This window comes from Nansenia antarctica, assembly GCF_963989245.1.
Source record: "Nansenia antarctica genome assembly, chromosome: 4".
In the NCBI taxonomy this organism is placed as follows: Eukaryota; Metazoa; Chordata; class Actinopteri; order Argentiniformes; family Microstomatidae; genus Nansenia; species Nansenia antarctica.
The window spans coordinates 49,872,076-49,898,029 of NC_137689.1; the positions used below are offsets into that span (position 1 = coordinate 49,872,076).

The 25,954-nt window shown below is 44.7% G+C and overlaps 2 protein-coding genes across 6 annotated transcripts; both read left to right on the plus strand.

Moving 5' to 3' along the window:
• Positions 1-971: 971 nt before the first annotated feature.
• sbno1 (strawberry notch homolog 1) lies at positions 972-21,512 on the plus strand. 2 transcript variants are annotated; one of them, XM_080528885.1, is made up of 34 exons: positions 972-1,192; positions 2,956-3,069; positions 3,343-3,441; positions 3,575-3,778; positions 3,915-4,053; positions 4,620-4,658; positions 4,949-5,058; positions 5,341-5,437; positions 5,594-5,754; positions 5,924-6,057; positions 6,175-6,265; positions 6,484-6,645; positions 6,838-6,973; positions 9,092-9,197; positions 9,343-9,496; positions 11,024-11,206; positions 11,335-11,432; positions 12,463-12,608; positions 12,783-12,980; positions 13,196-13,372; positions 13,596-13,765; positions 13,887-14,018; positions 14,255-14,390; positions 14,522-14,634; positions 14,907-14,978; positions 15,058-15,157; positions 15,610-15,684; positions 15,897-16,043; positions 16,608-16,702; positions 17,969-18,055; positions 18,180-18,317; positions 18,463-18,539; positions 18,805-18,998; positions 19,471-21,512. In XM_080528885.1, the coding sequence occupies exons 2-34, from the start codon at positions 2,956-2,958 to the stop codon at positions 19,614-19,616; spliced, it is 4,230 nt and encodes a 1,409-aa protein (XP_080385011.1). In that variant the 5' UTR covers positions 972-1,192; the 3' UTR covers positions 19,617-21,512. The 2 variants fall into 2 exon arrangements, with proteins under 2 accessions (XP_080385011.1, XP_080385012.1); XM_080528886.1 differs by lacking the exon at positions 972-1,192 and adding an exon at positions 2,038-2,058.
• A 419-nt stretch (positions 21,513-21,931) lies between these two features.
• On the plus strand, positions 21,932-24,667 carry cdk2ap1 (cyclin dependent kinase 2 associated protein 1). Of its 4 annotated transcripts, none has more exons than XM_080528889.1 (4): positions 21,932-22,052; positions 23,417-23,517; positions 23,647-23,773; positions 24,039-24,667. In XM_080528889.1, the coding sequence occupies exons 1-4, from the start codon at positions 22,025-22,027 to the stop codon at positions 24,104-24,106; spliced, it is 324 nt and encodes a 107-aa protein (XP_080385015.1). In that variant the 5' UTR covers positions 21,932-22,024; the 3' UTR covers positions 24,107-24,667. The 4 variants fall into 4 exon arrangements, with proteins under 4 accessions (XP_080385015.1, XP_080385016.1, XP_080385013.1 ...); XM_080528890.1 differs by having other exon boundaries at positions 21,975-22,052; positions 23,420-23,517; XM_080528887.1 differs by lacking the exon at positions 21,932-22,052 and adding an exon at positions 22,700-22,827.
• Positions 24,668-25,954: the final 1,287 nt, after the last annotated feature.

Here is a 25,954-nt window from a genome sequence, read left to right on the forward strand (position 1 = left end):
TGGGGCTGTTGCCATGGGAACATGAATGCTGTTTCCTGATAGGCTGAAGACGTCCCATAGATTCTGGACGTTCTGCTGTAACTGAACATGTCGGCGCTTTGTTGCGGCGCGATGGACACTGGCCCCGTGGCCGGGACATCTGGTCACCCTATATATGGCATCGGCCCAGAATGGTACCGGCCCAGCCGCCCAGAACGGTATCGGCTTGCAAGTACTACCACGACCGAACACCGGCCCAGACCGGCCCAAAACCAGGGGTAGGGGTGGTCTAGTGGATAGTGAGTTGGACTTGTGATCGGAAGGTTGTGAGTTCAAATCCCGCCTGAAACCACACAACTACTAGTGTGCCCTTGAGTAAGGCACCTTGCCCTCAGTTACTCCAGGGGGAATGTCCCTGTAATTCGTAATTGTAAATCGCTTTGGATTAAAAGCGTCTGCTAAATGGCAAAATTATAATTATTAAATTAAAACCAGACCGGCCCACCGGGAAAACTCCAGATCCTCCCGATTAGCCACCCCGGGCCTGCACACACGCACACACAGCCTTTCTCCAAACATCATTGTATGTTATCTAGCTCTTCCTCAATGTGTCTTTTTATATGATAAAATAAACACCAATTTGTGTTATTTGACAGTAGTAGGCTATCATGATCTTCTATCAAATATATGACTAATAAAGAGCACATGCATGATGATTCATGATGATGAGGCATTATGTGAGAGAAGATTCATCACACTTCATGGAAAAGGGCAACATTTGTCTTACGCTTTGACCTGCGTCGTCTTTGACCTTACCAATATGGCCATTATCGTGACATATGTTGCATAATGAGGAAACGTCTGTATACGTCATTTCCTGCGAAGACCTCACAGAGTCACGTGATACAGGTTTAGTGCTCTGTTTCTCGAATCTGTAAGGTTTTAAAATATGCGCGGATTGTCAACTTTCTTTTCATTATCGATCGCTTATTGCAAATGGACGCCTCACGGCCGCTCGGAAAACCGTTTTTATCGAGGACACGTCAAGAATTCGCGATTGAAAATTCCAGTTCTCGAGCGGAGCGTCACGTGACCAGCACGCGTCTCTGGCCGTTGTGTAAAGATGGCGGAAGGCGGTTAGAGAACAGCGGAGCGAGGAGGGTGACATCCCCTGGAACCCGATGCGATACTAGCAACGGCCGTTAACTGACAAGTGAGTGTTGTTGCTCGACGTAAATGTCCGAAAACGGTAGGTGGTTTTGTCAGGGTCACGTTGAACCGTTCGAATTGTGGCTACGAGGTGTTGTGTTTCTTGAAATGTTATTTTATTGTAATTCAGTCACATTAGCTACCTAGCGAGCTATGACGGCGGCGTGACTGAGCAGAACCACACCATAACACAGCAGCTAGCGGTTTGAGCTGACTGAGGCGAAACCAACGCATATCACGGATATGGTGGTAACACGGTCGCTACAGCAACGGTTCCAGAGTCAACCGTATCTTGTTTTCATAAAATACGTTATAAGGACAGTCTTGGATACAAACCGCAGCATCGTTGTTTTGTTAAGCGAAGCACACTGTCAACTCGGCTAGCCAGGTAGTTAGCCACTAGCGGAGTCTACTGGGACATCGAGTCACCGGCACCGAGCTAACAGACTGGATGAGCTGCATGCAAGCAGACTTCAGGTTGAAAATGATTAGTTTGCGCATAATGAAATTAGCTAGATAGTTAAGTTATAGTTAGCTAGCTGTCACTTGTAACAGCAATCTTCACTGACGATTAGAAGTGACTAGCGTAAGCTACGTTTACACAAGGTTGCTCTGCTCTATGTTTCTGGTTAGTTAGTGTGACACTGGTACTTGGTGGTTTCGCCCTAAATCCGTCGAAACCATAAGGTTAGTTGATACTTTATTGACTCTTCTAACATCTCTGGGACGTGTTGTGCGTTTTGACATTATGCTTGGTTTGTGAACGACGTCAGACCAGGAAGTTGAGACGAGCTAGTAAGTGTGCAAACACGTGCCCGAGTCTGGGTCACTTTGTAACCAGAGTATTTCTCAAGATCATAGACCTGAACCGTAAGTGAACATCACACATTATACTCCAGGTGTATGGCAATTGTAGCTGCTTGCAGGAGACCTGTATAGAAATGTTCTATAGCTTGAAGGTGCTTTTCAGTATTTACAAAACGTTGCCGGCTGGGACCACATGCCAGACACTTTTCTCTCTCACCACAGATCATGGTTGTTGTTGTTTTTAATCAATCCTCTGATCCTCTTCAAAAGTGTAAATTACATTTACATTTTTGGAAATCAATCAGACGAATAAGGTAAAGGTCAAATACTTTATCTACATGCGTGTACCACATGTGTACCACACATGTGATGTGAAATCTGTGTTCATTTGAATTGACGGTCTTCATGCTTGTTTGAGTGTTTTTTTATGGTAATGATTTTACCTGTGGTGCACCTGTGATTTAGAATTCTGTTGAATACTGGAATAATGTGGCTGGGTGATATCTGGCTTATTACGCTTAACTTCAATCTAGACTCACAGGACAGTAACATTTAGAGCATTGTGAATCAGTCTGCTTAACAAACTTAGTTCAGTTGCATAGCCAGCCATCCTCAGACACAATTTGATCAATATGCAGAAGTTGCCATTTCTTGAGCTTAGAATTATAAGGTTCTATCGCCGTTTAGGGTAGTTTAGAGATATTGAGCGTCAACGTTTTTACATTCCATTGTGTTTTGTAAGATGGAACCTTTGTATTTTATGAATTACTAAATCAAAAATATCAACATTTTAAAAATAACACCACACAGGCATTAATAAACACCTAATGGATCAGATTATGTAAAAAACTACATTTTGACCAAAAATGGAGATGGAACCTTATAATTGTAACGTCACGATTTGTTAAGTGATTTGTCATCGTCCCTCTGTGTCACTCACAAGCCTGTTGTCTCCTGCAGATGATGGATCCTGGACAGGATTTGCTCCTGGCAGCCCTGAGTGAGAGTGGCATCTGCCCTAACGACCTGTTTGACATTGACCCTCAGGATGTGCAGCCCTCTCCCACCCAACAGGTAATCATCTCAGTTGTATCACGCAACATCCTTAACTTCAGAACCTCTCTCATGACCAGGGTGAGAGCCATGTGTAAAGGTGCATCTTTTCAAGCTGTTCTCCCTCAATTGAGCACATTTCACCCTATTATTTTTTCATGCTGGTCTGTAGTGCGCTGCACACAGTTGTTCGATGTTTTCCTGATTTATTCAGCCATTGGTAATATAGAGATGCACCATAAACTTGTATTTCTCTGATGCTCATGTCGGTGTTATGTGCGTCCTGTCCACCAGTCCATCTCCATCAGCGGCCTGGATGGCTTGGGTTTTGAGGCAACCGGAATTGTTCGCCCTGGGACGGCAGCTCCACCCACCCCCACTGTCACTATCAGGGTAAGATCACAGTCCTTTATCATGGCGGCTGCATGTTGCTTTTGCAGATTCAACTGTCAGCAAAAACCTGGGTTGTGTCTTTGTAAAGTGCCGCTATGACGTAGTCTCATGTCTCTCTTCAATGTTCCAACAGCATAAACCTCAGCCCTCGACCACCACGTTTGTCTTAAATCAACTGAATCAGTTGCCGTCGCTGGGAACAATCGTCGTGACCAAACCCTCAGCAGCAAACACACAGAGACACACCATTACCGTAACCAAGGTGGTTCATACCACTCCTTCAGCCTTGCGTGGGTCCACCTCCACCTCCAGGGCGCTCCCCTCCATGGTGTCCACAGTGGGTACTTCCACCCGAGAGCAGGTCAAAATCATACTGCCTCCAGAATCGCAAAGAGGAGGGCATACTATTGCCCCTGTAATTACTCTGTTACAAGGTACACTCTGTAACAGTATTATTCCCTTCCCTGTTTCAGATCCAGCTGAAGGACCTGTTGAGGACGGGTGCCCTGAAGGGCAGTGGGATGAAAAACAGCAGCCTAGTGGAACTCATGAAGCTCAAGCCCCCACCTGACATTGCCCAGCCGGTAGCCACAGCAACAGCCACAGGCACCAGTGAGTCATGGAACCATAGAACCCTGGCCGGGATCCAAGACACTAAAATGGCTTAATTTCCTTGTCTCCCCCTTTAGCCTCTTTTTGACCCCCCCAGTCTGAAGGTACTGGATAGGTGTAAACTCTGGTGACCTTGGAGAAGCATCTTTAAAATCTTAGATCAGGAGTTTGCTTATGGAGGGAATGGAAGCTGTTGTATGAGGAGGCAGACACAGTGGCCATAATACTCACCTTGAGTTCACAGAGGCTGGGATGATGCCTCATGTCGTCTAATACTTTAGGCCATGTCATTGAGAGCAACCCCAGTTCATTTGGATTCATATAGATTAGTGAACTTTGAGAGTGATGTGAGTAGTACAGAATGTACATGACTCTACATCATGGATTGTTTCATAGGCCCCTGTCCCACATGCCCAACCAGGCGTGTTCGTAATGTTTGTTTCTTTCATCTTGTGTACATTACATTGTTTAACATTATTCCAAGACCCCTCACGTTGTTCTATGTAGATTATTGATTATGATCATTGCCCAATTCTCAATCAGTATCAATGCTCTTGTCCTCGCAGAAATATTTCTGGTCTCGACAAAGATGATCTCTAAACCAGGTATGGACAGGATCAAGACCAGGGGTTGTCCCTCAGAATCTTGTAATCATGTAACATCGGGTGCATCAATAAGGAAGGGACATTTAAAACAGACCAGGTTGAATTCCTGCAAGGCACTTTCACACCTTTGTTTAGTTCGCATGTGGGGGTCATATCAGTCCTTTTAGTTTTTTATTTCAAAGCTGTTTATGAAACTAAAAGTAGTGAGGTGAATGCATTCATTCCCCCTAGACCCCTCAAAAGGGTCTTATTGGGCCCCTTTCTCTGACGTCTGTATTCTCCTCCTCTAGGTCTTACAGCCGAACTGAACAACGGAGTCAAGAAAGAGGTGACGAGTAAAGACGTCGCACGAATATGGGTGAACGACGACGTCAGGGTGCGGAGCTTCTCGCCTACCCTCGTAAGAGTCTCCTCACTGTTGACCAAGCAGCAGAATTCACCGCATTCTTCTTAATAAACTTGAAGGAATCGGTTTGACAGTCTGTTAACTGGGTATCTGTCTGAGGACCCACAGATAATGTAATTTTATTGGCTTAATTCCGCAGGAATTTTTTTGAAACCTTGCTAAAGGAACAGACACTTAAATGTGTTGTGTTCTTGACCTATACCCCATTTTAAACAAAGTAGAGCTCTCTTACCCACTTTCTCTGGATTTAAACCTCACTGTGATGTTTCGGTGTAGAAACTCCCCGGTATGAAAGAGGAGGAGGAGCCAGAGGAAGAGGATGAGGAAGAGTTGGGTCATGCCGAGACGTACGCAGAGTACATGCCCATGAAATGTAAGTTTTCCTAACTTGGTATCGAAATTAGTTGACGTACTTATCACACAGCCGTGGCTTGTGTTTTGGGTGTCTAGGCCTGGGTTGTGACGAAGCTAATACAGGTGTAATATGATTGGTTATGGAAACGACTGACTGACTGTTTGGTCCATTCAGTGAGGATTGGGCTGCGGCATCCTGACCCTGTGGTGGAGACCAGCTCCCTGTCCAGTGTGAACCCCCCCGAAGTGTGGTACAGACTCTCCATCCCCGAGGAGACCATCGACCGCGGCTGGCTCTCTGCCCTGCAACTCGAGGCAATTACATATGCCGCCCAGGTACGTAAATCTGTGCCTTAACCTCTCCCTACCCTTTAACTAACTTGATTTGTAGCTTGTGGCATTTCATTACCTTTTGTGGTAGTTCAGGAGGAACGTTGGCCCACCTTGTCCTGTAATCAAGGTGCTGGGGAGGTTCTCATGTGAATCATTCTCCATGTCTCCATAGCAACACGAGACAACTCTCCCTAACGGTGACAGGGCGTCGTATCTGATTGGTGACGGTGCCGGAGTGGGGAAGGGCAGGACCATCGCTGGGATCATCTATGAGAACTACCTCCTCGGCAGGAAGAGATCGCTCTGGTAAACAGACACTGCTTCTTTGTTGGGTTAAACTGTTCAGCAAAAATATGATCGAGGGAACTTGAAATCACCAGGACACTTTTCTCATTCCACTCATCCTTTGCTCCCGTTCTCCAGGTTTAGTGTTTCAAATGACCTGAAGTATGATGCGGAGAGGGACCTCAAAGATATCGGAGCGAAGAACATTCAAGTCCATTCACTGAACAAGGTAAGACATACTGGTATCTCTGCTATACAACTGCACACAACAGGGCTTTGTGTGCCTCTGTCTTCTGTGGCTAGTTTTGAATCTTAAAAAGGACGAGCTTCATTATAAACGATTCTTCACACTGGATACTCTTCATGTTTTTGTTTTGAAGTGAGTTTTTAATATCCATGGAATGTTCTCAACACTCAACAAACGATGTCTCTTTTTGTCTCTCTCAGTTTAAATATGGAAAGATCTCCTCCAAACACAACGGCAGTGTGAAGAAGGGTGTGATCTTCGCCACCTACTCCTCCCTAATAGGAGAGAGCCAGTCTGGAGGGAAGTACAAGACCAGGTTCAAACAGCTCCTCCACTGGTGTGGGGAAGACTTTGACGGAGTTGTATCCTTCAATTTAAAATCTGATGTATTAAAAGGAAATAAATGGAGAAGTGGATAGTGATGCTATAAATAAAAAAAAGAAGCCACACATAAAGATTATTGACATTCACCTGGAAAACAAAAACTCGTAACTAAGGGTTAGCAGTTCCTTCACGATGCTGATGCTGCCTTTCCTTAACCGACCTGCCTTCAGATTGTTTATGATGAGTGTCATAAAGCCAAAAACGTGTGTCCCATCGGCTCTTCCAAACCCACCAAGACTGGACTGGCTGTGCTGGAGCTGCAGAACAAACTGCCCAAAGCACGGGTTATATACGCTAGCGCCACAGGTGAGTCTGTCTAGTAAGAGGTTATATACGCTAGCGCCACTGGTGAGTCTGTCTAGTAAGAGGTTATATACTCTAGCGCCTAGGGATGTCCCGATCCCATTTTTTCACTACCGATACCGATACCTGGGCTTCAGGTATCTGCGATACCGATCCGATATTAGTATTTATTGTTTTACTCCTGAATAATAACAAATACTTCCCCAGTGTAGTCCACAACAACAGTTGGCTATTAAAGACTGCCAGCCTTTATTCAAGCAACAAAAACAGTACTCTGCAGTACTCGGTGACCAACTGGTTAAAACAATTTAAACAGCAGCATTCAGCATTGTAGAAAAAAAAAGAGTTACTGTCTGATTTCTAGTTTTAGAGCCTTCAGGTTTTTATTCTATTTATCTTCTCTTACAAATGGCAAATCAATTATAGGACCCTTTTTAAAAGTGTAGCCCGCTGGTGAGACCAGAAACCAGTCGCAGAATCGAAGGAGTGTCAACAATATCTGATTTTCGTTTTTTGTACCCAGTCCATATAATAAAAAACAGTTTAACCATCACTAAATACTTATAATCTGTGGATTGGATTAACTGTTCTCGTTTGTCGGAGGCTATCAGTAAGTGATAATGACTTGTAAACATACTCTCGTTTTAGGACGTGTTCAAAAGCAAGGACTGTGTGTTCATCTAGTTAAGATGGGAGTGGAGGTGAGGGAGCTGATGAACTGGGGCTGGGCTCCCAGAGAGGCAGCGCTAAACTGAAAACAGACGCGCAAACGGATGCATTCAGAATGTAGTTGTGTTTTTAGCATGTCCATGTTCTCTCAGTATGTTGTGATGATATAAAAACGCAGTTAGACGTTCCTAGCGATGTACCACTGTTAGCCGCTAGCAGCGTTTGTTGTTGTGGTTTGGTCAGTCACTTTTCTCCTGTCGCATTGCCATTCGGTGCACCAACATTCAAATACTCGTGTCGTCTTGAATTTCTTTCCGATTTCAATGTCTGACGCATCATTTGAAAGCTTACCATCTGTAGTTTCAGACTATGTAAATAACCCAAAAATTACGTAAGCAAATGGTTTATGATTTCACCAGCTAGCATCATGACATTGTCAGACTCATTACACACAGGTAGTCAACTCTCCTGCATGTGACCACTGACTACTACTGTTGTCATCACGTGAGTGACACGCCAGATTGCGCACACGGATCGCAGCCTATTTTTTTTCTGGTGCGATCTGCGATCCAGCATTCAGGACCAATATCGCAGCGATATCCGATATCAATATCGGATCGGGACATCCCTACTAGCGCCACAGGTCAGTCTGTCTAGTAAGAGGTTATATACGCTAGCGCCACTGGTAGGGCTGGGTTCAAAAAATCGATTTCCCGATTCTGAATCGATCTTCATTAAAATGAGCGATTATCGATTCATAAATCCCGAGATCGATTTTTTTTTTTTTTTTTTTTTTGCTTGCAGCTTCAACCCGCAACGAGATCTCGTGGCCAGATCTCGCGCTACACGAATTTATCATATCTCACGCAACGTGAGGTCTCAACACTAAAATCTAAAAACATGGCGATGGCAGGGACACTCAAGTCACCACCAGGCTTAAAGTCAGATGTCTGGGTGCATTTTGGATTTAAAAAATGTGACGATAGAGATGAGCTGGACAAAAGCAAAGTCATATGTAAATAAAAAGTACATTCATGTAACTGCTTTGGAGTCAATTCATTGATATGTTTAACAATGCTACATGTTATAGGGTTCCTTGAACCATTTATAGCATTAGTTCAGAGAATCTCTTTCATATTCAAGCAAAAATGTATATTGTAACTAGATCGAATCGGAATCGAATCGAATCGAATCGAATCGTGAATCGAATCGAATCGGGCTGTGAATCGAGCTGTGAATCGGAATCGAATCGTTTTGGGAAATCAGTGGCGATACCCAGCCCTAGCCACTGGTGAGTGTCTAGTAAGAGGTTATATACGCTAGCGCCACATGTCAGTCTGTCTGGTAAGAGGTTATGACCACTGATGAGATGTTGGAGTCCAGGCCTCAATCCTTAATGACCAGTAAAGAAAGGCACTGTCTAATTCTAATTCCCTCTATTTGTCTGGCAAGGCGCCTCTGAGCCTCGTAACATGGCCTACATGAACCGACTGGGCATCTGGGGAGAGGGAACGCCCTTCAAGGAGTTCAGCAACTTCATCCAAGCTGTGGAGCGCAGGTTAGTGGCTGTTGTGCTTTACTTAAGTGCTGCAGAATCTTCTAGCAAGATTCTAACCAAAAGCTGGATGTCCTCATTTTATACTAGATGAAATTGACCTTGATCAGATTCTCATCTTGTTCGCTTTTCCCTTGTGCATTCTCAGAGGTGTTGGTGCCATGGAGATAGTTGCCATGGATATGAAACTGAGGGGGATGTACATCGCGAGGCAGTTGAGTTTCACCGGTGTGACGTTCAAGATCGAGGAGGTTCCTCTCACTCAGCACTACATCAAAATGTACAACAAGTCTGTGCGTCTGGTAAGGACTGGCAACGCTGCTCATTCAAATGTATTGTGCAGCCAGGCATGGTAGTCACTCAGTAGCAACCCTTAACCAAGTGTTGCATGACTTGCAACTAGAGCCCAACAGATATCAGAGCTCTGATATTGGCCTTTAACAGAAATGTCTGTATCGGCTTATTCCACCGATATAATTTCAAAGATGTGCATCAGCCTCACATTCCTAAGTTGTAGAATGTCAATGTAGTTGGGATTTTACAGGGCAGTAGATATACCGATTTATATGAATGAATAAACTTGCTCATTGGTGTTAGCTGTTACTGGAGGGCGTATGAAGTGGCTGATTTTAAGAAAGTTTGCTCTTTAAACTGTCGTCAATTGGCACAGGAAAATGATTTTGAAGTTATTCGGAATAAGGAGTTACACAGCAAGATACTATTTGTCAATCATTGATTTCAGGCTATCTATGGCTAGCTAGTGTCCATGAATTCCAGAGTCAGACATTCTTGTCATAAGCAGCTTGTGTGTGTGTGTGTGTGTAGTTCCATTCAACCGTGCATGTCAACAGCATGGAGCACAACGCATTTTGTTGAGTCTTTGAGAGACTGAGTTTAAGAGACGGTGGTATTGCAGTTTTGAGACTGCATGTTTTTGTGAATTAAATATAACTCATTGAGTATAACTAATAGGGATGTCCCGATCCGATATTGATATCGCATATCACTGTAATATTGGTCCTGAATGCTGGATCGTGGATCGGTATCGGTATCGCAGATACCTGAAGCCCAGGTATATCGCAGATACCTGAAGCCCAGGTATATCGCAGATACCTGAAGCCCAGGTATCGCAGATACCTGAAGCCCAGGTATATCGCAGATACCTGAAGCCCAGGTATCGCAGATACCTGAAGCCCAGGTATCGCAGATACCTGAAGCCCAGGTATCGCAGATACCTGAAGCCCAGGTATCGCAGATACCTGAAGCCCAGGTATCGCAGATACCTGAAGCCCAGGTATCGCAGATACCTGAAGCCCAGGTATCGCAGATACCTGAAGCCCAGGTATCGCAGATACCTGAAGCCCAGGTATCGCAGATACCTGAAGCCCAGGTATCGCAGATACCTGAAGCCCAGGTATCGCAGATACCTGAAGCCCAGGTATCGCAGATACCTGAAGCCCAGGTATCGCAGATACCTGAAGCCCAGGTATCGCAGATACCTGAAGCCCAGGTATCGCAGATACCTGAAGCCCAGGTATCGCAGATACCTGAAGCCCAGGTATCGGTATCGGTAGTGAAAAAATGGGATCGGGACATCCCTAATAACTAATATAATATATATTTTTTTTTTAAAGATATTTTCCCCATTGTTTCTCTTCTGAATCCTGTGCTAAAAAAAACAAAAAAATAATTTCACCACTGAAACAATATCGGCTATCAGTGAAATGCCCTCCCTCATAAATGGCCATCGTATCGGACCCAAAAATCTAAAGTGTCTGTCGAGTTCTGCTTAGAACCAGTGCGTTCACTGTGTGGTCTGTGTGTTTCAGTGGGTGAGTGCACGTGAGAAGTTCCAGAAGGCTGCTAACCTGATGGATGCTGAGCAGCGCATGAAGAAGTCCATGTGGGGTCAGTTCTGGTCCGCTCACCAGAGGTTCTTCAAGTACCTCTGTATCGCCTCCAAGGTCCGCAGAGTGGTCCAGCTCGCCAGAGAGGAGGTCAAAAACGGAAAGGTAGGTTCATCTCAGAAGAACATCTTTTGGTAGTGGTACTTTATAAGGATGGTGATTTAACTGCAGCTGTGGTAAGGTTGTAGTCCTATTAACAGACTGTGACTCGGTCTGTGTGTCTCTGTCTGCAGTGTGTGGTCATCGGTCTCCAGTCGACAGGAGAGGCTCGGACACTTGAAGCCTTGGAGGAAGGTGGAGGGGAGCTTAATGACTTTGTCTCCACTGCCAAGTAAGTCTTTTATCCTGACCACGGATCACATTAACGCTCTAGAGGAGAGCGCTTCTCAAACTCTGGGCCGGGGACGAGGATGAGGCAACTGCCGGTCTGCAGAGCCCTGCTGCTGTGCCAGTCAGATTACGCTCAGTGCTTCTTCCACTCGGCAGGTCCCCCCGCTCGGGGCCCGGAGACCCTATGGGCCCCCACGAGAAAGACGTTTGAGAAAGGGTGCTCTAGAACAGAGATTCCCAACCTATGGACCGCGGCCCTCTGGTGGTCCGTGAGAGTACTGCAAGTGGGCCGCCAAATCATGGGCAAAAAAATTGTTTTATTTTTGTTACAAAAACGTTTTAATTTTAAAAAGATAAAAAAATCTTGGATTGAACAGCCTTGATTGTATTGTGTGTGGTGTGCGCCGATATTTCCATCCCGAAAAGAAGAAGTCAGCTCTCTTCTTGATTGGCTACATTCCATCCCCGTCACAATCGGACTCGCGAACAGGGTTGCCAGATGGGATCGACATTTTCCACCCTAACCACAGTCTAAAACCGCTAATTCCACCCAAAAAACCCGAGCCCATCTGGCAACCCTAGTCGGGAGTCGGGAGTTGCCCACACACATAAGGATGTTTGGTCGTAAATATTGAACACATACATTTGATCACCTGCTATATAAAACATCGCCGCTCGGCTTTAATGGTTTAACCGCTAATTTTTTTTGCCACGCTCCCTCTAGTTTTTTGTGAAATTACGTCGTTGTTTTGAGCGCTCGTGCGCATTTCATGCGCGTGCACGCGAAAAAAAACGCGGTTTGGCCTCACCGACACTAGTGTGAAAATTCCTGGAGGAAATACTGGACACCCACTTTTTTTTACGCATCTGGAAAATGCCTGAGTGAGCCGCGAATACTGTAGAGATTTGTAAAGTGGGCCGTGAGTCCAAAAAGTTTGGGAACCGCTGCTCTAGAACATTCAGAAGTGAATATGAACTGCACGTTTGTTTCTGACGTGTGACGTTCCGGCCCTTTTTCTTGCCACTCTCAGAGGCGTGTTGCAGTCTCTGGTAGAGAAGCACTTCCCAGCTCCAGACAGACAGAAGCTCTTCAGCCTGCTGGGTATCGACCTGCCAGTCAAGAAAACCCCCTCGCCCATCGAAATCACTGCTGACCAGAAGGGCAAGAAGAGGAAAGGTAGGGAAGCCCCTCTGTTCCTTGAGTCAGCACTGTCGTCTCACAAGAACGAGGCTCCAGTTTCAAGTCTCCCTGTGATGAGTGCCTGATTTCAGTGTTGTAGGTTAAGTTGTAATGCTCCCTTTTGTTGTTGTTGTTGTTGACATCTCCCATTGCTGGTTCCTCGTTCTGCAGGTCCTGAGGTGAAGAAGCCGACCAAGAAGCCGCGGAAGCATGGGGGTCTGTCCGGCAGCAGCTCAGATGAGAGCCAATCAGAGGAGTCGGATAAAGACACAGACAGTGACGACAGCTTCAAATCCGTAAGCTCAGGGGATGATGACGAAGATGACTTCAACCCCTTCAGGGATGAATCTAGCGAGGATGAGGAAGATGGTGAGACGATGACGATGATGATGATGATGATGATAATGATAATACTACTGTCCACATGATAGGAAATCACTCCCTGGTCCATTTGAGATATGCCGCCATAATCTGACATGATGACACATGAATGTAAATGACACTCGATATATAATTTATGTAACTGCATTATGTACGTTTATGATCTTAGAAACAAGTATAACCCAACATTTCTCCTCTCCCAGATCCTTGGCTGATCAGGAAGGAGCCAAAGAAAGGCAAGGAGAAGAAGAGTAAAAAGAAGAAGAAGAAAAAGAAGGGTATAGACCCAGACTCTATCCACAGTGCCTTGCTGGCCTCTGGGCTGGGCTCCACCAGACCTGCCTTCACCGCTCCTGTCAAGGCCATCACACCTGCCATAGGTGAGGACGTGGCTACAGCTCCATAGTCAGAAGACCAAAGATAGCTGCATACTCTTCCTCCAATGCAATTATTTTATACAGTCAATGTAAGGGCTTCTTCAGGGTTTCCTACAGTTCAGCAGTCACCTGAGCTTGAATGTGCCTTATGTAATCTTAGCTTTTTAGAAAACTGGCCTGGTGTTTTGGCAATTTCTCAGTATTTACTCTCTTTGTCTGCCCTCAGCTAAGGTAGAGGTGGACGATGGCTGTATGACCAGTCAGGATGCTGTGGAGGACGCTCAGCAGATGAAGAAGGACCTCCTGGATCAGCTGGAGAAACTGGCTCAGGACCTCCCACCCAACACCCTGGACGAGCTCATCGATGAACTGGGGGGGCCAGAAAGTGTGGCAGAGGTACTGCAGGGGGAGGGAGAGGGGGGGCGGCGCGCGAGTGATTCAGAAAAATCTGTAATAAGTCTGTTCAAATACGGTCGAGACACCCAATGATTCTCATGCTCTCCGCCCTGTGCTGCAGATGACTGGTCGTAAAGGCAGAGTGGTCAGTAACGACGACGGCAGCATCTCATACGAGTCTCGCTCTGAGCTGGACGTCCCTGTGGAGATCCTCAACCTCACAGAGAAACAGAGGTTTATGGACGGAGAGAAAGTAAGGAAGGGGGGTGGGGGGGGGGGTTCTTTTAGTTCCTCACTATGGAGACCCAGTAGAAAACGTCTTATGAAGTTATTGTAGAACTATTGAGAGAGAGATTGTTTTCTATATAGAGCCAATTTGTGCCAGTGGCAGAGATCTCTAAATGTGTATACATTTCAATATGCCATTATGATCAATTCTTTGTTATGTAAAAAGTGATTGATCCTAACCTCTTCGTCCTGCTCGTCCAGAATATAGCCATCATCTCGGAGGCGGCCAGCTCCGGTATCTCGCTGCAGGCTGATCGTCGGGTCAAGAACCAGCGCCGCAGGGTCCACATGACGCTGGAGCTGCCCTGGAGCGCTGACAGGGCTATACAGCAGTTCGGTCAGTAGAACCTCACACACCTGTTTTGTCACCCCCCCCCCCCACCACCATAAAATGTCATATACTTTGAGACCAAGTGAAGAGGTGCTATAGAGATGTAATCCATTGTCTCCCCCGCCTTCCGCTCACAGGGAGAACACACAGGTCCAACCAGGTCACAGCTCCAGAGTACGTGTTCCTCATCTCAGAGCTGGCAGGAGAGCAGAGATTCGCCTCCATCGTCGCCAAAAGACTTGAGAGCCTGGTACGTCCTGTGATGTTGATTCGATGTGAACAAGTATTTTAGTGTAGGTTGATCCGTCAGAGAGATTGCACAGTTGAAGAGGCTCCACGCCTTGCGAACAAGGGCTTTCACTGTTTTGTTTTGTCACTCCTGTGTTTCAGTTCTTCAAGCTTGAACTCTGGCGCTTGATGGTTTTGTCTTGTTATGTTTTGTTATTGACATAATGGAACTGGTCATCTTTACACCTTGGATGTCACATAATTACTAAGTGTGTGTGTGTGTGTCTGGTACAGGGTGCCCTCACCCATGGGGACAGGCGGGCGACTGAGACGAGAGACCTCAGCAGGTTCAACTTCGACAACAAAGTAAGTGTGTGTGCGTGTTGTACAAATTGTCTTTTTAAGATTCTCAAAATCTAGTCCTAACCGCCTCTCCTCCTAACAGTATGGCAGAAACGCATTGGAAATTGTGATGAAGTCCATTGTAAACCTGGACTCCCCGATGGTGAATCCACCCTCAGACTTTGAAGGGGATTTCTATAAAGGTACACATCACTGGAGTTTCCACACACATGAACATTAGTCATTGGATACATTTCCCTGTTTTTATGTGCAGTCTTCCATTCTCCAGGTTTACATTTCTCACATGGTGATTAGATTAGATTCAACACAGTGTGTAATGTGCACTGTAGAAGAAGCTATATCAAGAGACGTGCAATATACGGTATATGCAAAGGTGGTATTGTAAACATCAGTAGTGCAAAGGCTATAGAGTGATCACATTAACCAGGGATGTGCAACCATCGTAGTATTATCATTGCCATTGTATCCCAGGGTGGGGGATACTGAGAGTCATAGTCAAGTCATCAACTCTGACTCATTCTGACACAGCCATTTTGGCAATGGGCTATTACTACCATTTTAAAAACATGTATTATCATTGTAATGATACCACTGTTAATGTCTATTGTACTTGTCTTCATTAAATCTTCTACAGAAATCCGTCATGGATTAATTGGAGTGGGACTGATCAATGTGGAGGACAGATCAGGGATCCTGTCGCTGGACAAAGGTGAGTGTCATTCTAATGAATGAAAGTCAGATTGTAATAGAAGTGAGAATGAAGACAGAATTTCGGAATTGTTTTATTGTGTAAGTCAAGTACAGTTTGGTGATGATGGCCATAGTACGAGCATTGAAGCGTCTGCATGCTTGTCTGTGGTGTTGGAGTGAAATGCTGTGCTGTATGGGCTGGTCATGTGTCTCTGTCCGTCGCCCCGTCAGACTACAACAACATTGGGAAGTTCCTGAACCGGATCCTGGGCATGGAGGTTGCACAGCAGAATGCCCTGTTCCAGTACTTCGCCGACACGCTGGCGGCTGTCATACAGAACGCCAAGAAGAACGGCAGATACGACATGGGCATCCTAGGTAGGATAGGGTGGCGCTGCGCCCCTGCCCTGTTAAATGAAAGAAATGTTCACAAATCCCTCAATGATGGATAACCCTGCATTGTGCCTTTTTAAACAAATTATCATCATTTACCAGCTTCAGATTTTACTGTTGAGTGGAGTAGTACTTTATTGATCGCAAAGGGAAATTACTTTATCCTGATTCCTTCAGCTAATGTATGCACACCTATTTCATCACTTTTGCCAAAAAGGATTTCCTGTGTTTGTAGGACGCTCTGCTGCCCTAGTTTCCATGCCAGACAGATCCACACACAGGGCAGATAACTGGGCAGAGATACAGCCAGACAGCCTGGGGCGAACTGGCAATTATGTTGGTGTAACGCTGCCCTATATTCACTTAGATCTGATTCAGGTGTTCATATTCCATGCCATCTATTGTAAAGATCCTGCTACATGAATAAGGAGATTACAAGCCCCAATCCCAAATGGCAGTTTGAATGATTGTGACCTTGATTGTAACCTTTTATGGTTTTGGGGGGGGGAACCTTTTCTTTTAACTATGTGCCCTTGTGTCTGTCCCCAGATCTGGGCTCAGGGGATGAGAAGGTGAGGAAGATGGAGTCCAAGAAGTTCCTGACCCCCGGCTACTCCACCTCGGGACATGTCGAGCTCTACACGGTACGGCATCAGAGATGGGATTATTGTTTTAAAATGATTATTCATTGTAAATGTTACAGTTAATTATCCAGACTTTTATAGTGCAACCTCTACAACAGCTCCTGTCCTGATAGTGGGATTTAATGGTATTATCACATAACTTTTTGGGGCCAGTACTCAGAGGAGCACCTAGGGATGCTGCTTGGTGCTCGCGAGTCACGACCCGTCCCACAGGATGGATAAAAAAGGGATACATGGATAACTTATATTAGCAAAACGACATTTATTCATAAATAAAGATGAACGAACAAATGATTGTGTGCCAAACAAAAGAAACAAATGCAAAATCAAATGACTGCTCTTTAAGCATGAAAGTCTGTCAGACTCCTTTAAACACAATGAAATCAACTGACATCTCTTTAAGCACTAACTGAATGTCTGTTCTTTTAACACACTGAAATAAATGGACATCTCTTTAAGCACTGCTCTGTTCTGTAAACACTGAAATCAACTTTTCAACAAAAAGTTACGGCCTAAGCATTTATTTATGCTACAAGCATAATCATCATCATCACTGCTCTCTTGACTGCTGTCATCACTGTCCTCAATTTCAACCATGGTAGAGGATGTTGTAGGCTATCACTTTAAATAGCTCATTATTTTGATTGTGCAACAAAGTCTTTTTTCTTCTTTTTTTTTAGAATTCCCAACCATATTCCCTGGGACAGGGGTCGAGGTGCGATAATGAAGCTGTAAAACAAACGTCTGAACGTTTGAAAGCTTCATAGAAAAGAAACGTGAAGTCCCTTGGTGTTGTTTTTCCTTTTAGCGACGAGTCGTTCGGGACTGAATTTTCACGTGGCGGCGTGATAACCGTGCGATACGCGATACCCGGAATGAAAGTACGAGTTACGATACTTTCCGAATGTTTTCGTGAGGGGAGTCGCCGTGGTCGTCGTCGGTCGACTGTTGTGATGGATTACTCGTCGGGCCTTCGGCTGAGGGGACGGCAAATAGTTACTTAGTGGGGCTTGCTTCTTGGACATTTTGACGGCTCGTCGGGTGCCTCAGTGATGCAACAGTCAGCAGTTGGATTTTGAGGAAGTCAATTCCTCTCCCAGCGGTTCCAGCTGTTGGTGCGCAAGAGCGCCTTCATGCGGCTGATCTGCCGCGCAGCATGCATTTTGGCGACGCATGCGCACTGGCGCACCAGTTGTGTGCACCCCTGGGTATTATCGATCTGTTGTCAGACTCTTTGTTCATTGTGGTTCTCTGATGTCTCTCTAGGTGAGTGTGGAGAGAGGGATGTCCTGGGAGGACGCCACACATGTGTGGGCGGAGCAGAGTGGAGCAGACGATGGCTTTTACGTTCAGGTAGGAAGAACTGAATTTGTCGAACATCGCTTCATATTATTGCAGCTTTCCTCAATGGACCTATGAACTCAGCTGGTGCGCGGAGTTTGCCATGTTTATCCGTTTGTTGCTCTCGCCTCCCCAGGTAAGGAACAACAAGAAGACGGCCATCTTGGTGAAGGAGGTGAACCCAAAGAAGAGGCTGTTCCTGATCTACCGGCCCAACACAGGGAGGCAGCTCAAGCTGGAGACCTACATAGATATCAAGAAGAAGTGTAAAAAGGTGAGACATGACTAATATGGTTATGGTTCATAATGGAAAAAGTCATGTAAGCTTGATTAATCTAATTTTGCTGTTTGTTAGTCTTTGTCTTCAGTTTCCTTCTCTCAACATTGCTCTCAAGACTCATGTGTTTGCTCTGCTGTAGGTCCTGTCAGATGATGCCAAGCAGCATTGGATTGACCAGTACAAGTCTTCAGCTGAAGTCTGCTCCCATGCGTATTGGTAGGTGCACCCTCTCTCCTACATGGGTCATGTTCTAATGGTGTTTTTAAGCTTGATTGAAGTTCAGTGCCAGCATGGCTGCATTTTCATCCATAAAGATGGTGTCTCCTTTCTACCCTCTTCTTTATGGATGAAATGGGATGGGTGAAAGCACAATGGAGTAGAGAATATTTCAGATTGAAACGCTACCCTGGTCTAGGATTAGAACAATGTACTTGTTTGTATGCCTGTGTTTTAATGTCCTTTCCTCTGGGTTTTTTTCCAGGCGGGGTAACTGTAAGAAAGCCTCTGTGGGTCTCCAGTGTGAGATCGGGCTGAGGTGTAGGACGTACTACGTGCTGTGTGGTTCTGTGCTGAGCGTGTGGACCAAGGTGGAGGGAGTCCTGGCTTCTGTCAGCGGAACCAACGTCAAGATGCAGATCGTCCGCCTCAGGACGGAGGACGGCCAGAGGATAGTGGGTAGGTGGACTCTGGGTCAGAGGATAGTGGGTAGGTGGACTCAGGGTCAGAGGATAGTGGGTAGGTGGACTCTGGGTCAGAGGATAGTGGGTAGGTGGACTCAGGGTCAGAGGATAGTGGGTAGGTGGACTCGGGGTCAGAGGATAGTGGGTAGGTGGACTCGGGGTCAGAGGATAGTGGGTAGGTGGACTCTGGGCCAGAGGATAGTGGGTAGGTGGACTCAGGGTCAGAGGATAGTGGGTAGGTGGACTCAGGGTCAGAGGATAGTGGGTAGGTGGACTCAGGGTCAGAGGATAGTGGGTAGGTGGACTCTGGGTCAGAGGATAGTGGGAAGGTGGACTCAGGGTCAGAGGATAGTGGGTAGTGGGTACACCCCTTGGAAGTGTGTTCCCTTTATCCATCTTGGTTGGATGGCTACATAGTGGTACTTAATTATTTTGATTCTAACATTGTAATACCTTCCTCTCTCCAGGCTTGATCATTCCAGCGAACTGCGTGTCCCCCCTGACCAACATCCTGTCATCGTCAGACCAATCCCAGCAGCTGGCTGTGCAGCAGCAGCAGATGTGGCAGCAGCTCCACCCCCAGAGCCTCAGTCATACGGCCACCAACACATAGCATGGGTTCACCGCCTCTCCTCGATGGGACTGGAGTTCATCTCAGTCTCCCACCTCTGCTCTGTGAGCTACAGCACCACCGCTCTTCCTCCTACTCCCTCCCTCCCTCTCTCTCTTCAGAGGGGCCAGAGAATGCCGCGCAGAACTTTGGTATTCTTGGAGGTTAAAGTCTTGCTAGTCAAGAGTGAGGATTTCAGGGTTCTTGTCCAAAGAAGAGACTCTGTTTACACCCCAGAGGCGTTTGCTGGACGACTCGTGCTCTGAAATTCAGAGTTTAAGATTTATGAAGAGAAGTGAAAAAGCTGGGAGAAGACTTGTCAGAGTGCGGAAGAGGCGTGATAATAATGCCTGAGACTGTTTTCTGTTACCTCCTGCTAATTAAAAGATGATCTGTGCTTTCAGTTGGTGACCTCTAAAGGCCTCCTTCACCGCAGAAGGCCCGAATGTCACTCATTTTATTTTTTTCTATTGGACACAGGACAGTGCTCAGGGGTTAGTTAAAGCTACACAGTGACCCTTTATTTTTATTTTTTAAAACAAACTTGACATTTTACAAAATGTCTACATGAGATGCATGACCACAACCCACCCCCAAAGCTTTCTTTCTTTCTTCCCTTTTTCTTTTTCTTTTTTCTTTTCACTTGGTCATCAGATCTTGAACGTCTGAGATGAAATCTACTCAATGTTCCCAGTGTCTTTCAAGCTGACAGAATTGTCAGACATTGTATTCCTTCTACCTATCTACCTGCTGTACCTGGTTGTGTTACCAGCTCGACTATCAAGAACTGACTGCATGGTTTCAACATCTGGTTCTTTTATTTCTTTCATTAGTTCCCCTGCAGTTGTAACAGAATGAGTTCTAATTCCGATCAGAAAGTGTTGGTATTTAGTGTCAGACTGAACAGCTTGTATTATATAACCTGATACTGTTTGACAAGCAAAATGTTTGCCCCTCTATCCTTGCTTTGTAAACCTCCAGGAGAAGTACATCTGCACAGAAAGGGACGGGGTGTCTGATAATACGAACTGTGTGATACTTCACTGAAAGCCAGGCTGTATTTAATTCCGCATGTGGAAAAACCTAAGACTATTCAGACGTTTGATCGTAAACCCATGTTCTTCTTTAAATGACAAAAAAACATGCTTTGGCACCCAGTGCCTTTGGGGAGGGTTCCAGGCTCTCTACGGGGTCATGGTTGTTCTATCTGGATCTGGTAGGACTGGATAGGTGGGAGGTTGTATGGCGGAAACTAGGTAGAGCTTGCATCTACCTCTCGTTACTCCTACCCTTTGAACTTTGATGCTCTCCCCTTTTCCCTGAGGTGTGCATTGGATTGGTTTGAGCCTGGGCTAGAGGGTGTTTGCACCCTCTGTCTCTTCACACCAATCCACAGTGGAAGAGGAAGATTTTAGGATTTGGGCAGTAATTGTCTAAAGTGGAATGGAGTGAGTAAGGGTAGAGGGTAGTGAGGAACTTTCTGGAATGAAATGCAGCTCTGATGAAATGCAGCGAAGAGAAACGTTTTCACTCACTTCAACTGGAATGGCCCCTTCTCTACATTAGTCACCATTACTTGGTCTCTAGTTGGTACCGTTATTTCTTTGATTTATGTTTTTTAATGTCATTTCAGACACAATGTACAGGGGCTAAATAGTTGTTTTGGATTTGAGTGCTGTAAAATGTTATGACAGGGTGGGCTGTTATATACCAATGTGTATACCAGTAGTCATATCTTGAAATAAACCTGTTTTTGCTGACAGATGTTTGTTGAAACACTTGAAGGACAGTGTTGTTTCATCCTTGCACGAGTTGCACTACTGACTTGTTGTACAAAGAATCTGTATTAAATGATTTAATTGAGTGCAAGTTTCTACCTCTTGCATATGACCAATAAATCTTGAGGACAAAGTTTGAATTCTGCTGTTTTGTCTGTTTCTTATATTTTGAGCACTATATTTTGAGCACTATTCTACTAATCAGGTTTTCTACTTTACATACTCATTCCCCAATAGGAACTCTAAGAAATTAGAGTAACATTCTAAATATACATGAAGTTAACATGTAGCATCATTATTATTAAGAATGATCAAGAAGTTTGTAAAAGTGTGTTGGGCTTGGGTTATGTTATTGTGTTCCTAAATACTTTTGGGGGCCCCTACTACAGCTTGCTCTAAGGCCATGACGCTCACAGCTATGATTGGGCCGTAAAACGTGACCGCTCCTTGTCCACCAATGGTCAAGTGTGTGACCGCGTCCTGGGTCCCGCAAATTATCACTAGCACAGAGACACTCTAGAAGAAGACCCAACAGTCCACGTGCCCCGGCACAAGCGAATTGTTTGATTTCTGAAGATAGACAATTTTGATAGAAGGGCAGTTCAGTGGGAAACGTAGCAAAGTGAGGCAACAATGGATGCCTCTCCTCAGACAAAGCCAGGTATCTCAAAATTGGGTTTCTTTTCAATTCCTGTTATCTTTCATCATCCGTAATGGTGGGTAAATTGTCAAAGAAAAGCTTTTGCTTGAGTCACGACCATTGATTCTTATTGGATCTTGACCAACAATTTGGTGGAGGTCTACATGTTTTCAATAGACGGTCACGTTTTAGGTACTTTAAAGCTCATTTCTCCAGGGTAGCAAAACTTTTGATCTCATTGTTCAAAGTTCGTGGTTGAGACAATAGTTGAGACAAGAGTTCTAGTTAGTTAAATGATTATTCATTGTGCGCATTATCATTGCTCACGTTTTGGAATTAAAGTTTCGTATTTAAACATTTTTTTCTGTACCGAGTGGCTCATAAATTTTCCATGTGCTATTAAATCCATGGGATTTACCAAGGATTTGAACATGTATATATGTATATATATCTCTTTTATTTTTTTTTACTTAAAAAAACGTATTAATAATTTGTGAGGTATAACATCTGAAAAAAGTTTAAATTGTTTTTGTTTTAGAAATGAATTAATTCGTGGAAAACGCACGTTTTTAACCATTTTCGGTCAGATAATTGTATTGTGGTGATAGAAGGCATTGTGGGTGTCAATACAAAGTGACGGCCATATTTGCCGGTGCCGCCGCTGTAAACAAAAAGTGAGAGACAGACGCTTCACTGAATTTCGGGTCATTTTTATTTCTTTAATTTACAATGTCTTTGGGAATGTCTTACAAACCCAATGTCCACCAGCACATTCCAGGAACTTCCGGGAACCAGGGTAAGAAAAAAATATTGGTTAAAATTCAATCATCCTTCCGTTAAATCGAGTGGTAAATTCGGGGTTTCGGAGAATACCTGGAGAAAGACCGTGTCTGTAGTTTTTGTCCAGTTATATATATAGGGTCAGATCGTGGGAGCTAGGCTAATTCATATCCGCCATTATTACTAATGTAAAAAGCCCAATCCCTCAACAACGTCCATCCTTACAAATTCCTTCTTTTCCGACAATGAACCCCCATCGTTCTGTGTCCGAACCCACCCGGGGGTTGCCGTTTCATTGTGACAAAAATTTATCACTTTGGCTTCTTTAAGTCAGCCCTGTTCCGTTTCCTCCATGATAGTCTCTGGCGGAGCTGTTGATTGATCTGCAAGGGTATTCTTTTATGACCCTTCGAGGACATCTAGTGTTTGACAACACTTATTGCATTAGGAAAACGTGCCCACAAAGCAATCTGAACATCCCAAACATATAAAACGTAGGCTATGTTGATTATGGTTGGTGTGAGTCATCCGTTTTCGATTTCCCATGTCAACATGATCTCCTGAACTGAGAAATGTATTAATCCATATGTGTGTTTTTCTCTTAGCAGTTGGAAGCATCCAGTCTCCCTCAGCCAACCTGGCGACATTGCAGTCATACAGGCCCCTTGTGAGTGACTACGGACCACCCTCCTTGGGATTTTCTCAGGTAAACGAACCACATGCAATGAGATCTTACAAGAGATCTTACTGGTAATATAAATTATTACATGAATGCAATGGAATTCAATGGAATCGTTTTAAACTTGACAGATGTATCATTCTACTCTCATGTCAGGGATCAAGTGGGACCCAAGTGCCTCAGAGTAAATATGCAGAGCTGTTGACCATCATTGAGGAGCTTGGGAAGGAAATAAGGCCAACTTACGCTGGGAGCAAGAGTGCAATGGAGAGACTAAAACGAGGTAACCTTTTACCCTCCCGGAAATGTTAACGCCACAACTTACTTTACTTTATTCATTGAGGCACTATGTGTAGAATCAGTGTCTAAGTAAGTGTCTGCTAGAAATGGCATTGTACCTGTTAGGTAGCTATACTAATACATATATGGTATTGTGTATCAGCATTGGACTAACCATGTACTTAACAAAGCACAATAGTTACTCTGCTAGATTGACTGAGACAGAGTTATCATCATACATTGAATGATGTACTTTTCCCCCTTCAAAGGTATAATTCATGCTAGAGGACTGGTGCGTGAATGTTTGGCAGAGACGGAAAGAAATGCCAGGTCCTAGCCTTGGGAGTGATGGAAGCTCCTCTCCTACAAGAACCAACAGTGTGTTTGTCTCTCACCGTTTAAAAGACTGCTACATGGCATATTCCTTAAAGTTCCTTAATGTTTTTGAAAATATGGTTATGAAAGGTTGTGACCTACGGGTGAGGTGGGGGACATTCTAGAATTGAATTCACACGCTGATAATTGGAATACATCGATCAATACATGATTTTAGTTTTTTTCTTTGTGCCCCATTTTGAGTCGGTTTCCAGACTTCATATTTAAAACATTATTATTATTTTTTTGCATGCAAACAGCCCCATGGACCATGGTTAATTGTAGAAAATGCATGACTTGTACAGGGTTAGACAATAAGAGGAACGTTTTTGATAGATTTTGGTCTGGGTTACAGACCCTTTCACATGGAGTTTAACACATGGGTGAGTGTGTGAAGGACAGAAAAGTGCCAAATGCATTGGTTCATTCATGTTTAGGTTCTTTTTATTGGTATTAATGATGAAAATGCTGTTACTTGCATCTTTGTATGTATTTATTACTCAGTGTAATAAAATGTATTTTCAATACAGCGGTCATTGTCTGACTCTTTTACTACCTGTGGTTTTGATGAAGGAACTGTTCTAATCCAGATTTGACAGCTCCCAAAATACCTTTTATCATGCTTCTATGCCCTTCCAATACCATCTACCTAACTAAGTGCGTGGGAAACCTAGAAGACAGAGGCTCTTCTCATCCTTTTTTCCCGAATGGACAATACTACATGTACTAGTCAATAACTGCTGTAGTTTACTGACAAAGCATAGAGGTCACGTGGGTTAATGTGACGGTGGTGTCAGGGCGGCAAAAACTGTAATCCCTCCCAAATATGATCAATGTTACCGTTACATCAATGTAACTACCACTATTGTCTCCCCGCATGCGTTGATCCCACAGTGTCAAAAACAAAAAAGCTATATTCACAGGGGCACGACGTTGTGGAACATAAACATATTGCGTGCACAGTTTGCCCCTGAAACATGTCGACGGCTCAGTCATCTAGCTGTATTCATGGCACTTCAAATTGCAGTATTTAACCGGAGTTCATTGACCAATCAGATCCATTGTTGTGTTTTTCAACCGTACAGCGTTCATGCATCACAGCCAATCAGAATGACTGTATGAGAGGCCGCGTTGTGTTATAAGGGAAGATCAGCCAATCGGATCACCGGTTTCTGATTCCATTCGGCCAATTGGACATTGCGCAATGTACCCCAAGCGGACGTTGTTCTGCCCTAACTGCAGTACAGTACTAGTAGGTGCAGTAGACTAGTCGTTCTGGAGGGGGAAATATGGGTGAAGTAACGTTACAAGTTAACTGGTAAGTCAAATCTAGCTGTGTATAAAATGTATATGTCTCTACCTAGCTAGTTACCCCTATCTATCAATTCATCCGTGGTGTGCTTGGGAGGCTGTAGACAGGCTACATCATCAATCCATCCGTAAACCGTGGCTGCGTTCGTAAATTCGCTCTGGAAATCTGAGCAGCACTCATGGAATGCCTCTCGTCCAATCAAATTACGCGGTCTCTCTATGACGTTGAACCCATTGTGCGCTCCGGCGCTCTCAGAGCGAACTTACGAACGCAGCCTGTATGATGGCAAACCTCTCAGGTAGCTCGTGTGGCTAGCTTGGTTCCTCCGCCAGCCAGCCTGTAGGACACAGACAGTGTTGCCAGGTTGGCTAGCCTCCCATTATCATGACAAGCAGCGCGATGAACTGCCAGATGTAACGACAATAAATCTGTTTTATTTAACGAGACACATAGCTAACGTAGCCTGGCACACACAATCAATGAAATGTAGCCAGCCAA